The sequence below is a fragment of the Mustelus asterias genome, chromosome 18 (assembly GCF_964213995.1).
Source record: "Mustelus asterias chromosome 18, sMusAst1.hap1.1, whole genome shotgun sequence".
Taxonomy (NCBI): domain Eukaryota; kingdom Metazoa; phylum Chordata; class Chondrichthyes; order Carcharhiniformes; family Triakidae; genus Mustelus; species Mustelus asterias.
Window position 1 is genome coordinate 8569695 of NC_135818.1, and position 14411 is coordinate 8584105.

General features: G+C 46.5%; 1 protein-coding gene across 11 annotated transcripts in view; it reads right to left on the bottom strand.

The window, feature by feature from the left end:
* Positions 1-14411, bottom strand: part of LOC144506952 (alpha-(1,6)-fucosyltransferase) — a 646707-nt gene that overhangs the window by 111627 nt on the left and 520669 nt on the right. For 9 of the 11 annotated variants that reach the window (XM_078233382.1, XM_078233383.1, XM_078233384.1 and 6 more), the window contains 3 exons: positions 12421-12539; positions 10181-10346; positions 1342-1456 (listed from right to left, as the gene is read on the bottom strand). In XM_078233382.1, coding sequence (XP_078089508.1) covers positions 1342-1456; positions 10181-10346; positions 12421-12539 — 400 coding nt within the window. Of the gene's footprint in view, positions 1-1341; positions 1457-10180; positions 10347-12420; positions 12540-14411 lie in introns of those variants that run through there. The other 2 variants (XM_078233392.1, XM_078233393.1) reach the window with 2 other exon arrangements.

The following is a 14411-nucleotide window of genomic DNA, read 5'->3' on the forward strand; positions in this document are numbered from 1 at the left end:
AACTGCTGCAACATTCGCACTGAAATAAGAGTGAGGCTTTTGCTGTATGAATATAGTGCATAAACTTGTCAGCCCTCTGGAGTGTGTAGCTTCCCTAGGCTTCTCTCCATGGTGCTGAATATTAAACCAGGTGATGCTGTGTACCGCAATGGAGTAAACACTGCAACAAAACTGAAATTATTGACGAGATGAGGCTTTAAAAAAAAACTTGAATAATTCCACAAGTTTGAAGGCCAGCATGCGGAAGTACTCATTATGAAGACAAATAGGATTCCTCCACCAGAATGTTTATTTATTTGTAAGAAGTCTCACAACACCAGGCTAAAGAAGCTTTGACAAAGGGTCATCTGGACTCGAAACGTCAGCTCTTTTGTCTCCTTACAGATGCTGCCAGATCAACTGAGATTTTCCAGCATTTTCTCTTTTGGTTTCAGATTCCAGCATCCACAGTAATTTGCTTTTATATTTTAAAGTCCAACAGTGAGTCAACTCACTCACCTGATGAAGGAGCAGCGCTCCGAAAGCTCGTAATTCCAAATAAACCTGTTGGACCTTAACCTGGTTTTGTGTGACTTCTTACTGTGCCCACCCCAGTCCAATACCAGCATCTCCACATCATTATTTATCAGTGTCACAAGTAGGTTTACATTAACATTGCAATGAAGTTACTGTGGAAATTCCCTAGTTGCCACACTCCGGCGCCTGTTCGGGTACAATGAGGGAGAATTTAGCAGAGCCAAGGCATCTAACCAGCACGTCTTTCAGACTGATTTTTTGATTTGATTTATTATTGTCACATGTATTAGCATACAGTGAAAAGTATTGTTTCTTGCGCACTATACAGACAGAGCATACCATTCATAGAGCAGGGAATGAGAGAGTGCAGAATGTAATGTTACTGTCATAGCTGGTGGAGGAAACCGGAGCACCCGGAGGAAACCCAGGCAGACACAGGGAGAACATGCAGAGGCAGTGACCCAAGCCGGGAATCGAACCCGGGTCCCTGGCGCTGTGAGGCAGCAGTGCTAACCAGTGCCACCAAGCCACCCTTTAGATATGGATGGGCTTTGGATATGGTGACTCTAGAGATGGATGTCGAGGCTTCTCTGGGAATCGAGGTACTGAGAACAAAAGGAATTCCACAAAGCTTTTGGTCTGATTTTCACTCAGTTACTTTTCACACAGCGGAAATCTTACTTGTCACATTCATCCCAAATGAATATTATGACCTTTTGCACAACATTTTGAGGAAAGTCTTGATTTGTTGACATTGCACTAGGTTTGCAGTAAAGGCAGCTCCTGCCATGCATTCACTCTCATTGTAGTTCAAACGACCATTACCTGCAAGTACGTTATTCTCTGCTGAACCAGATCTGTCAGATCCTTTGCCTCTTTCTCTCTCCACTTATCAGCCCCGTCTGTTTGGCTGAGGTAGTATACATCAGTCATGATCGACCTAAACAATTGCAAAGAAACACAAATGAGATTCAAAAGATTCAAATGTTTAGTTGCCGTATCACAATTGGGGAAGCGGTGGCCTCGTGCTATTATCGCTAGACTATTAATCCAGAAACTCAGCTAATGTTCTGGTGACCCGGGTTCAAATCCCGCCACGGCAGATGGTGGAATTTGAATACAATAAAAAAAATCTGGAATTAAGAATTTACTGATGACCCATTTTCGATTGTCGGAAAAACTCATCTGGGTCACTAATGTCCTTTAGGGAATTAAATCTGCCGTCCTTACGTGGTCAGGCCAACATGTGACTCCAAAGCCATACCAATCATAGAATCCCTACAGTGCAGAAGGAGACCATTCGGCCCATTGAGTCTGCACTGACCACAATCCCACCCAGGCCCTTTCCCCATTTACTGTAGCTAGTCCCCCTGACACTAACGGGCAATTTAGCATGGTCAATTCACTTAATCCACACATCTTGGGACTGTGGGAAGAAACCGGAGCATCCGGAGGAAACCCACGCAGATATGGGGAGAATGTGTAAAGTGCACACAGGCAGTGAACCAAGCCGGGAATCGAACTGGGTCCCTGGGGCTGTGAGGCAGCAGTGCTACCGTGCCTCCCGATGTACTTGATTCTCAACTGCCCTCCAAGGGCAACTAGGGATGGGCAATAAATGCTGGCCAGCCAGTGATGCCCATGTCACAAGAATGAATTTTTAAAAAATCACCAATAACCAGGGACTGATTTAATATAAAACATTAGAAAAATCCCAACTCCCCCTCTCTCTAAGTTTTAATTTAATGGATACTAAAGGGAATGAAACTCAAAAGCAGATTCTTCTGGAAGATTCATACAATTTACTCAGGAAATCCAAATAGTGGTGACAAAGTTAGAAACATAGAAACTAGAAGCAGGAGGAGGCCATTCGGCCCTTCGAGCCTGCTCCGCCATTCATTTTGATCATGGCCAATCATCAAATTCAATATCCTGATTCCCTCCTTCCTCCCATATTCCTTGATCCCTTTAGCCCCAAGAGCAATATCTAATTTCTTCTTGAAATCAGACAATGTTTTGGCCTTAACTACTTTCTGTGGTAGTGAATTCCACACATTCACCACCCTCTGGGTGAAGAAATTTCTCCTCACCTCAATTCGAAAAGGTTTGCCCCTTATCCTCAAACTGTGACCCCTAGTTCTGGACTCCCCCGCCATTGGGAACATTCTTTCACCATATAGCTCTTGAGTCTGCAGGGTTATTTCCTTCCTTTCTCATTTGATGCATAAAGTGGAGAGAATGCTATAATGCTGCATGTTGCAGTGTCAGTCTGAAGCTGGGACGGTTGTCAGGACAACAGTGAAGTTGATTCATATCAACCTGTGAAAGTTCCTGAATGGTTCAACAGATAAACACATCCCACAATGCCTTGCGAGATCAGAGACACCCAGATTCTTAACTGATCCAGTTGACCTGGGTTAGGGCAGTAATGGAGTCCCAGCGGTAGGGGATGGGGGGAAGGGCAAGGAAAGGCAACAAAATGGAGTCAGGGTTTCTGTGCTTTATCAGTAGGCAACATTCAGTGAGGACACACTCCGGCTTGGTTACGACATCCTGTTACCTTTGCTTTGGCAGGCACATGATAATTGGCCAGTTCTGCAGCAGAGAGTTGCTAGCCACTTTGGTGATATCGCAAGTCTTTGGAGGCAGAAGTCCCTTTACCCAAACACCTTTATTTACAACTCTAACAGCAGTACACAGAGTGCTATCAGTCAGCAGTCTACCTCCAGGGGTGCCAGAGGAACTGACACTCCCGGGTAAGTACAAGGAAAAGACTCCTTGATTGGCCCATCAATTGGATCCTTAATCAGGGAGCTAATACTCCAATAGGCCAACCTCAATGGCCTGATTGAAGTCATTAAAGTACGATACCCCAGTATAAACATGTGAATTCAAAGAAAGAAGGGGGGAAAGTGAAACCACACAACTGACTGGTAGCGTTCAATGTTATCACGGAAGTATTGTTTTTAATTTATTTGGTACGGCCAGCATTTGTTGTCCATCTCTAGTTGCCCTTGAGAAGGTGGTGGTGAGCTATCTTCTTGAATCTCTGCAGTCCATGTGGCGCAGGTACACTCAGTAAGAGTTTTAACAACACCAGGTTAAAGCCCAACAGGTTTATTCGGTAGCAAATGCCATTAGCTTTCAGAGCGCTGCTCCTTCGTCAGATGGAGTGGATAGGTTTGAGAGCAGATATCCACTCCATCTGACGAAGGAGCAGCGCTCCGAAAGCTAATGGCATTTGCTACCAAATAAACCTGTTGGACTTTGACCTGGTGTTGTTAAAACTCTTACTGTGTTTACCCCAGTCCAACGCCGGCATCTCCACATCGTGCAGATACACTCACAGTGCTGTTAGGAAGGGTGTTCCAACATTTTGACCCAGCAACAGTGAAGGAATGGCGATATATTTCAATAAGAAGTCTCACAACACCAGGTTAAAGTCCAACAGGTTTATTTGGTATCACGAGCTTATGGAGCGCTGCTCCTTCATCAAGTGAGTCACTCCGAAAGCTCGTGATACCAAATAAACCTGTTGGACTTTAACTTGGCATTGTGAGGCATCTTACTGTGCCCACCCCAGTCCAATGCCGGCATCTCCACATCATGGATATATTTCAAGTCAGGACGTCTGTGTATAGCTTTGTGGTGTTCCCATGCAGTTTCTGCTCTTGCCCCTCTGGATGGTAGAAGTGGCGCATTAGCAAGATGCTGTCGAAGGAGCCTCACTGAGTTGCTGCAGTGCATCTTGTAAATGGCACACATGGCTGCCACTGTGCGTCGGTGGTGGAGGGAGTGAATGTTGAAGATGGTGGATGGGGTGCCAATCAAGCGGGGCTGCTTTGTCCTTGATCCTTTGTCCTGGAATTATGCAGAATACTGATTGTGTGATACATTGAAAGTAAGCTATTATAAAGAAAACCTCAATGGAGATGTCACTGTCATGCTATCTTCCATGCTTTGTACAGACCGAAATTGGTTAATTATATTAGTCAAAATCTCGAAAAACATTTCCTTTAAATTTATTTTAAATTTTCATTTTAAATTATTCAATTTGCATATCTTTGCCACGTTCAATTATACCATCTCATTCCCAAATAATTCTTGCACCCTATCACACTATTTTAATTCCTTATACGCTGTTTCCCTTGTCTACATCCCATTCCTCCTTTTGTACAGCAAAAGGCGCTCCCAATCCAGCAATATTGGCAAAGGTCCCAGGGATTATCATGTCCTGGTTCCACCTTCAGGCTCCACCTCCTGAGAGGGATTAAATGGGATCAAGCAGACATTCCAGTCAACATCCAATTTTTTTTGTTCATTTGTGGGGCATGGGTGTCACTGGCTGGGCCAGCATTTATTGCCCATCCCTAGTTGCCCCTTGAGAAGGTGGTGATGAGCTGCCTTCTTGAATCGCTGCAGTCCACGTGCTGTGGGTGAACCCACAATGCCGTTAGGGAGAGAATTCCAGGATTTTGACCCAGCGACTGCGAAGGAATGGTGATATATTTCCAAGTCAGGATGGTGAGTGGCTTGGAGGGGAACTTGCAGGTAGTGGTGTTCCCATGTATCTGCTGCCCTTGTCCTTCTAGATGGAAGTGGCCATGGGTTTGGAAGGGGAAGTCTAAGGATCTTTGGTGAATTGCTGCAATGCATCTTGTAGAGAGTACACACTGCTGCTACTGAGCGTCGGTGGTGGAGGGACTGGATGTTTGTAGATGTGGTGCCAATCAAGCGGGCTGCTTTGGCCTAGATAGCGTCAAGCTTCTTGAGTTCCCTATCACTTGCTATTAAACTGTTCTTTTCATTCCCAATTGGATGGTTTGAGAATAAAAATGGCTTAAAATATCAACCCAGTGAAGAAACAACAAAAAGAAAAATGCATGACTGCGCCCAGCAAGTGTACAATTCAAGATGGCCGCTTTGACAAGGGTCAAAGGTCATTTTCCAATATTCCCAGCCCTGGGCCGAGCTGCCTCTTCAATTATGGCCTCGTACTTGCCCTGAACATTACTGCTTGTTGGGAAATGGCTCAAACAGAAGTGTACATCTCATTGGGAAGCCTCAGGGTGTCATTGCAAGCCCCGATCCAGATGCGAGGCTTAAAGAGCTTGAAGCAGTCCTGCCGTCTCACAGCAGGGCACAGGCAGCTGGGCAAAACAGTGTCACATTTTAATTAATGGCAGCCAGATTCAAAATGGTGCCACTAATCATAGTATCATAGAATCCTACAGTGCAGAACAACGCTATTTGGCCCATTGAGCCTGCACCGACAACAATCCCACCCAGGCCCTATCCCCATCACTCCACATATTTACCCTGCTAATCCCATCTGACACTAAGGGGCAATTTAGCATGGCCAATCAACCCAACCCACACATCTTTGGACTGTGGGAAGAAACTGGAGCACCAGGAGGAAACCCACGCAGATACGGGGAAAACGTGCAAACTCCACACAGACAGTGACCCGAGGCCGGAATTGAACCTGGATCCCTGGCGCTGTGAGGCGCTGTGAGTCAGCAGTGCTAAACACCGTGCCACCATGCCACCCCAACTAATAATTCTAAGGCTTACCATGATCAAAGGTGTTTGACAATTTCACCTTTGACTGAAGCGCCAACCACACTTGTGAAAGCTGAAGAGTGTGTGTCGGACTTTCGAATATTGACTACACGGGAGTGTCCTAGACCGTTAGAGCATGCTTCAAACTTGAGGATGTTTGGCACTTCGCGGTTGAGATAGTCACCGCTGAGGAACAACAGGTTCTTATGTCACTTACGGGCAAGGAAAATGTCATTCTGGTAATGTAATTGATCAGGTTAATGTTCAGGCAGCTCTGAAGTTATGTTGATGCTTGGTGTGAGAGCGGTGAATGTGTGGAATTCACTACCACAGAAAGTCATTGAGGCCAAAATGTTACGTGATTTCAAGAAGAAATTTAGAGGCTAAAAGGGGTCAAGGGACATGGGAAGAAATGGGGGGAGGGGGGGAAATAGCAGGGTATTGAATTTGATAATCAGCCATGATCAAAATGAATGGCCATAAGACATAGGAGCAGAATTAGGCCACTCAGCCCATCGAATCTGCTCCGCCATTCAATCTTGGCTGATATTTTTCTCATCCCCATTCTCCTGCCTTTTCCCCATAACCCCTCATCCCCTTATTAATCATTAACCTATCTATCTCTGTCTTAAAGTCACTCAATGATCTAGCCTCCACAGCCTTCTGCAGCAAAGAGTTCCACAGATTCACCACTCTCTGGCTGAAGAAATTCCTCCTCATCTCTGTTTTAAAGGATCATCCCTTTAGCCTGAGGTTGTGCCCTCTGGTTCTAGTTTTTCCTACTAGTGGAAACATCCTCTCCACGTCCACTCTATCCAGGCCTCGCAGTATCCTGTAAGTTTCAATAAGATCCCCCTCATCCTTCTAAACTCCAACGAGTCCAGACCCAGAGTCCTCAACTGTTCCTCCTATGACGAGTTCTTCATTCCAGACATAGGACTGGGATGGGCACAGTAAGAAGTCTCACAACACCAGGTTAAAGTCCAGCAGGTTTATTTGGTAGCACAAGCTTTCGGAGCACTGTTCCTTCATCAGGTGAGTGGACAGTTGGGTTCACAAACAGGGCATATATAGACAAAGATTCAATTGCAAGATAATGGTTGGAAGAAGAACTTAGATATAACTCTCGGGGCTAAATGGATCAAGGGATTGGGGGGGTGGGGGGGGAGGGGGAAGGGGGGATCAGGATATTGAATTTGATGATCAGCCATGATTGAAGGATATATTGGCATTGGAGGGAGTGCAGAGAAGGTTCACCAGGTTGATACCGGAGATGAGGGGTTTGGATTATGAGGAGAGGCTGAGGAGATTGGGTTTGTACTCGTTGGAGTTTAGAAGGATGAGGGGGGATCTTATGGAGACTTATAAGATAATGCGGGGGCTGGATAGGGTGGAGGCGGAGAGATTCTTTCCACTTAGTAAGGAAGTTAAAACTAGAGGACACAGCCTCAAAATAAAGGGGGGTCGGTTTAAGACAGAGTTGAGGAGGAACTTCTTCTCCCAGAGGGTGGTGAATCTCTGGAATTCTCTGCCCACTGAGGTGGTGGAGGCTACCTTGCTGAATATGTTTAAAGCGCGGATGGATGGATTCCTGATCGGTAAGGGAATTAAGGGTTATGGGGATCAGGCGGGTAAGTGGTACTGATCCACGTCAGATCAGCCATGATCTTATTGAATGGCGGGGCAGGCTCGAGGGGCTAGATGGCCTACTCCTGCTCCTATTTCTTATGTTCTTATGTTCTTATGATCAAAATGAATGGCAGAGCAGGCTTGAAGGGCCGAATGGCCTCCTCCTGCTTCTAGTTTCTATGTTTGGCAGAAACACTAAATACAAGGTGGATAAACAATGTTCTCCTGAAGGCAAATCTGTGTTATATATAAACACATCTCAGCAAAAACCCTCCTGAAACGACAGTGCTGGCGTGAAAACATTATTGTGCTTTGGACTATTGTAAATGGAGTCAACAAGAGTAAACTGTTGACTCACCAGGCTGCCAAGACATAGACCGGGATTTTCCAGCCATTCCTGCCAGTGGGATCTTCCAGTCCCGCGGGTTCCCTGGAATTTAGCATGGCCGATGCACCTAACCAGCACGTCTTTCGGACTGTGGGAAGAAACCGGAGGAAACCCATGTTGGGGTGCGGACAATGAGAGACCCTGTTGACAGTGACAGGTCCAGAAGATCCCGCCACCAGCCAATGGCAGACTGCCTCCGCTGCCACAAAAGATGTCGCGGCAGCACACGGAAAATCCCTCCCATAATCTTCAATGTTTAGAAATAAACATTGGAGGCGGCACGGTGGCACAGTGGTTGGCACTGCTGCCTCACAGTGCCAGGGATCCGAGTTCAATTCCCAGCTTGGGTCACTGTCTGTATAGGGTTTGTACGTTCTCCCCGTGTCTGCGTGGGTTTCCTCCAGTTTCCTCCCACAGTTTGAAAGACGTGCTGGTTAGGTGCATTGACCCGAACAGGCGCTGGAGTGTGGCGACTAGGGGATTTTCACAGTAACTTCATTGCAGTGTTAATGTAAGCCTACTTGTGACACTGATAAATTAACTTCATTGCAGTGTTACCTGTTAATTGTTCATGATAGAGAGTGTCTGATCCTGCTGTAATTCATCTAAAATTATAACTTCCTCCTCCCTCACACGTACTTACTTAAGACTGGGAGGCGAGGTATATCCCTTTGGATGGTTTCAGAATTGTGCAGAGAGAAACATCACTTCTGCACTGTAACAATTGGCCATTCTAAATTCTCCCTCTGTGTACCTGAACAGGCGCCGGAGTGTGGCGACTAGGGGATTCTCATAGTAACTTCATTGCAGTGTTAATGTAAGCCTTTTGTGACACTAATAAATAAACTTTAAAAAAAAGTTTAACTTTTAAAAAATAACGCCAGTGAATTGCATGGAAAAGTCCAGCTATCCCATATTTCACAATTCTGCTGAGGTCATAGAGTCATAGCGGTTTACAGCATAGAAACAGGCCCTTCGGCCCAACTTGTCCATGCCGCTTTTTAAAAAAAAAACCCTAAACTAATCCCAATTGCCCGCATTTGGCCCATATCCCTCTATACCCATCTGACCCATGTAACTGTCTAAATGCTTTTTAAAAGATAAAATTGTACCCGCCTCTGCTACTACCTCTGGCAGCTCGTTCCAGACACTCACCACCCTCTGTGTGAAAAAATTGCCCCTCTGGACACTTTTGTATCTCTCCCCTCTCACCTTAAACCTATGCCCTCTAGTTTTAGATTCCCCTACCTTTGGGAAAAGATATTGACTATCTACCTCGTCTATGCCCTCATTATTTTATAGACCTCTAAAGGTCTATAAAGGTCCTGGAAGGCCATGGGAAATGGCAAGAGCAAAGTTTGAGAGGTGTACTGTGCGTGCGCCAGACCGGGGTGGCTACAAGATTCACTTGGAACAGCACTGAACCCCTCAGAAACAGCCAAAACTGCAACATCTCTTTCAAAAGGAACATACTGTCTGGTTGATGATGGAAGCTCTCTGTTGCTGCTGGATGTCTTTTTTTACATTTGACTTGGGATTGAAAGCCAGCTGTCGTGACGATTCAGGTCTGCGAGCTGCACTCCTTCATCACACAAAGGAATGTGCGGCGCAAGGTTATTATTAAACTGCGAATTGTGGGGACATCTCATCCCGATCTAAAATTGTTCCCAATGTTACGCAATGTGGTGCCGATCTGGAATGCGCTGCCTGGGAGGGTGGTGGAGGCACTCACATCCTTTAAAAAGTACCTGGATCAGTACTTGGCACGCCGTGACATCCGAGGCTACGGGCCGGGTGCTGGGCAAGTGGGATTAGCTGGGCAGGTCAGGGCATTTCCAACGTCAGTGCAGGCTCGATGGGCCGAAGTGCTTCCTTTTGCACTGTAGTATTCTGTGATTCAGTACAAAGCAGAGTGAACTCTCAAGCAGCCTCCCCGGGGCATCTGAGCCAGCAGTGAAGTGCTGTTCGGTGAGCTGTAAGAGACTTCTAACGGCCCTTGACTTTTAACGGCTGGGCAAAGAATAAAAAAATTAAAGTAAGGTGATGTCAACAGTGCTGTGTTGTCGAGGAGCAGGTGGATCTTACCTCTGCTGGTGGCCTAGGTTCTCCAGCAACGAGTCCGCCTGCCTTTGTGCCTCCTCGCCCTCCAGATGCTTGACCTTCTTGATTTCGCTCTGTACAAAGAACCAAAGCTCCTTCACGCCATTCTCAATCTTACGTCGCAGCTCCTCATGCTCCTTCCCGGGACCTGCTGCAACGCGAGAGAAAAGCTCCAAGTCAGTCACTTCACCGATGGTGTACGCTGTCCCGACAAAACGGCCAACCAGCCGCAAATCTCATCCGGCCCTCTTGCGATCTTGTTCACATGGTAATGTTTGCTGGAGAGAGAGCATGCAGTGTCCACTGGTATGTTTAAGGCCTTTCCCGACAGGCAGGCTCCACAAGGACTGGGTTGCACCATCAATCCCAGTTTAATTTAACCACCAAAGTTTCCTTTAATTTTGTTTTGGCTACACTGTCCCTTTAAGGGGCTGTCAACTTTATTTGTTAGCTTATTTTATTCGTTAATCAGAGTCATAGAGGTTTACAGGCATGGAAACAGGCCCTTCGGCCCAACTTGTCCATGCCGCCTTTTTTTTTAAACCCCTAGGCTAGTCCCAATTGCCTGCATTTGGCCCATATCCCTCTGTACCCATCTTACCCATGTAACTGTCTAAGCACCTTTTAAAAGATAAAATTGTACCCACCTCTACTACTACCTCTGACAGCTTGTTCCAGACACTCACCACCCTCTGTGTGAAAAAATTGCCCCTCTGGACCCTTTTGTATCTCTCCCCTCTCACCTTAAACTTATGCCCTCTAGTTTTAGATTCCCCTACCTTTGGGAAAAGATGTTGACTATCTAGCTGATCTGTGCCCCTCATTATTTTATAGACCTCTATAAAATCATGTCTCAGCTGTCTAAGCTCCAGAGAAAAAAGTCCCAGTCTATCCAGCCTCTTCTTATAACACAAACCATCAAGTCCAATTGGCTTCAGAAAGTGTATAAAGAGACACTCACTGACACAAGTTGACTGGAGTCAGGAGGTATGTACCTATAACGCTTTATTCTGTGAATGAATTTGTGCCAATTATCCACTGGCTTTGAACCCTTCCTTCACCAACAGTGGGTGGCACAGTGGTTAGCATTGCTGCCTCACAGCATCAGGGACCCGGGTTCAATTCTGACCTTGGGTGTCTGTGTGGAGTTTGCAGGAATTCTTCCTGTGTCTGCATAGGTTTCCTCCGGGTGCTCTGGTTTCCTCCCACAGTCCATAGATGTGTAGGTTAGCTGGATTGGCCATGCTAAATTGCCCCTTAATGTTAAGAGATTAGCAGAGTAAATATGTGGGGTCACAGGGATAGGGCCTGGGTGGGATTGTTGTCGGTACAGGCTCAATGAGCCGAATGGCCTCCTTTGTACTGTAGGGATTCTACAATCTATGAAACGTTGGCTCTATTCTCTCACCACAGACACTGTCAGACTTGCTGAGATTTTCCAGCATTTTCTGTCTTTGTTCCAGATTCCAGCATCCGCAGTATTTTGTTTTTATCTGAAATCTCGTGCTGGGAGCCAGAAAGCTGTGTGCTGGCACAGTCCTTCTCTAACTTCTAGTTTCTCACTGCAAAGTGTCCAAGGTGTGTAGGTTAGGGGGAATTAGCGGGGTAAATACACAGGGTTATGGGGATAGACACAATAAGTAGTCTCACAACACCAGATTAAAGTCCAACAGGTTTATTTGGTAGCACGAGCTTTCAGAGCGCTGGCCCTTCATCAGATGAGTGAAGAGTTGGGTTCACAAACAGGGCATATATAGACACAAACTCAATTACAAGATAATGGTTGGAATGCAAGTCTGAACAGATAATGAAGTCTTTACAGGTAATAAGTCTTAAAGGTACAGACAATGTGAGTGGAGAGAGGTTTAAGCACAGGTTAAAGAAGTGTGTATTGTCTCCAGCCGGGACGGTTAGTGAGATTTTGCAAGCCAAGGCCAGTTGTGGGGGTTATAGATAGTGTGACATGAACCCAAGATCCCGGTTGAGGCCGTCCTCGTGTACAGAACTTGGCTATCAGTCTCTGCTCAGCGATTTATGGGGATAGAGTGGAGGAGAGGGCCAGGGTGGGATGCTCTTTTGGAGCGTCAGTACAGACTCGATGGGCTGGATGGTCTCCTTCTGCACTGTAGGGATTCAACAGGTGATGAAGAGAATAACAAATATTTCTTGACAGTTAACCCATTTTATGACGCTTTGCAGACAGGTTGAACAAACTAATCACTTACCATGGCTTGGTTGTTTCTTAAAGATTTCTAGCTGCTCTTTGGCCTTTATCAGTTGTTCTTCTAATGCGCGCATCCTTCCTGCAGCAGCGGGTCCTTGGTCAATGGGTCCTTCAGGAATCCTGGATGGAGATAGATTAGTTCAATCAAACCAGCAGTGTCTGTGTGTTTAAGCATTGGAATGCACTCCAGCATGCGAGCTACATTATTATGACTGGAATCTTAGCAAATTATTTCCCTAAGCTGCCACAAGACCATAAAATATAGAAGCAGACTGAGGCCATTCAGCCCATCGAATCTGCTTCGCCATTTGATCATGGCTGAATGTTTCTCAACCCTATTCTCCCACCTTTTCCCTTTGATCCCCATACCAATCAAGAACCTATCGATCTCTGTCTTAAACACACTCAATGACCTGGCCTCCAGTGGCAATGAATTCCACAGTTTCACCACCCTGAAGAAATTCCTCCCCATCTTGCTTCTAAAGGGTTGTCCCTTTACTCTGAGGCTGTGACCTCGGATCCTAGTCCCTCCTACTAATGGAAATATCTGCCCCACATCAGCTCTATCCAGGTCTTTCAGTATTCTGTCAGTTTTAAATTCTTAAACTTTAATTTTTTAAATTCTGCCTCAGAACAGCCAATGGGTACACATAGAGTCATAGAATCCTACAATGCAGGAGGTCGTCATTTGGCCCATCGAGTCTGTACCGACCACAATCCCACCCAGGTCCTATCCTCATAACCCCATGCATTTACCCTATCTAGTACCCCTGGCACTATGGGGCAATTTAGCATGGCCAATCAACCTAACCTGCACATCTTTGGACTGTGGGAGGAAACCGGAGCACCCGGAGGAAACCCACGCAGACACGGGGAGAACGTGCAAACTCCACATAGACAGTCACCCAAGGCCGGAATCGAACCCGGGTCCCTGGCACTGTGAAGCAGCAGTGCTAACCACTGTGCCACCATGCTACCCTCCAATGCAAACTGGCTTTGAGTTGTCTCAATTTTTTGTGGTCCAGAGGCTAGAGCACAAAACTATGTCCAAATTCACCAGAAAAGCACAATCTCACCCAGAGAAACCAGAGGAGAGCAGGTGTGGGAAATGGAGAAATGGAAATGCAGGGGATCCTCTCTCCTGAATTTGGGAATAAAACCATTGTTCGTGCAGAGCAGGATGTGTGGATTTCTGCATTTGACTGTGTTACATCTAATCTGGTGGCACAGTGGTTAGCACTGCTGCCTCACAGCGCCAGGGACCCAGGTTCAATTCCCGGCTTGGGTCACTGTCTGTGTGGAGTTTGCACACTCTCCCCGTGTCCGCGTGGGTTTCCTCCGGGTGCTCCGGTTTCCTCCCAGATGTGCAGGTGCGGTGGATTGGCTAATGGTAAATGGGTGGGGTTACTCTGTGCAGGGACAAAGTAAAGTTTATTTATTAGTCACAAGTAAGGCTTACATTGACACTGCAATGAAGTTACTGTGAAATTCTCCAAGTCGCCACAGTCCGGCACCTGTTTGGGTCAATGCACCTAACCAGCACGTCTTTCGGACTGTGGGAGGAAACTGGAGCACCCGGAGGAAACCCACGCAGACACGGGGAGAACGTGCAAACTCCACACTGACAGTGACCCAAGCCGGGAATTGAACCCGGGTCCCTGGCGCTGCAAAGCAGCAGTGCTAACCGCTGTGCCACCGTGCCGCCCATAAGTCAGTGATCTGCCCATTCAACTGCATGTCAATGGGGTCCCTCAGCGGAACCGTCTCTCCAGTATAGGTCCGTAACACGCTGGGAAGCACGAAGGAGAAGTTAAAGATTAAGGGTGAAAGTAAAGCTTTGAGTCCCTGGATTGTTACCCTGGGTCTCTGGAATACAAGTCCAGTAACAACACCAGTACACCAGCATCTCCCCACTACATACTAACGTTTGCCCAATTCTGCTGAAAGGTCGCAGACCTGAAATGATGTCCGGAACTTTACTGCCTTGCCCAT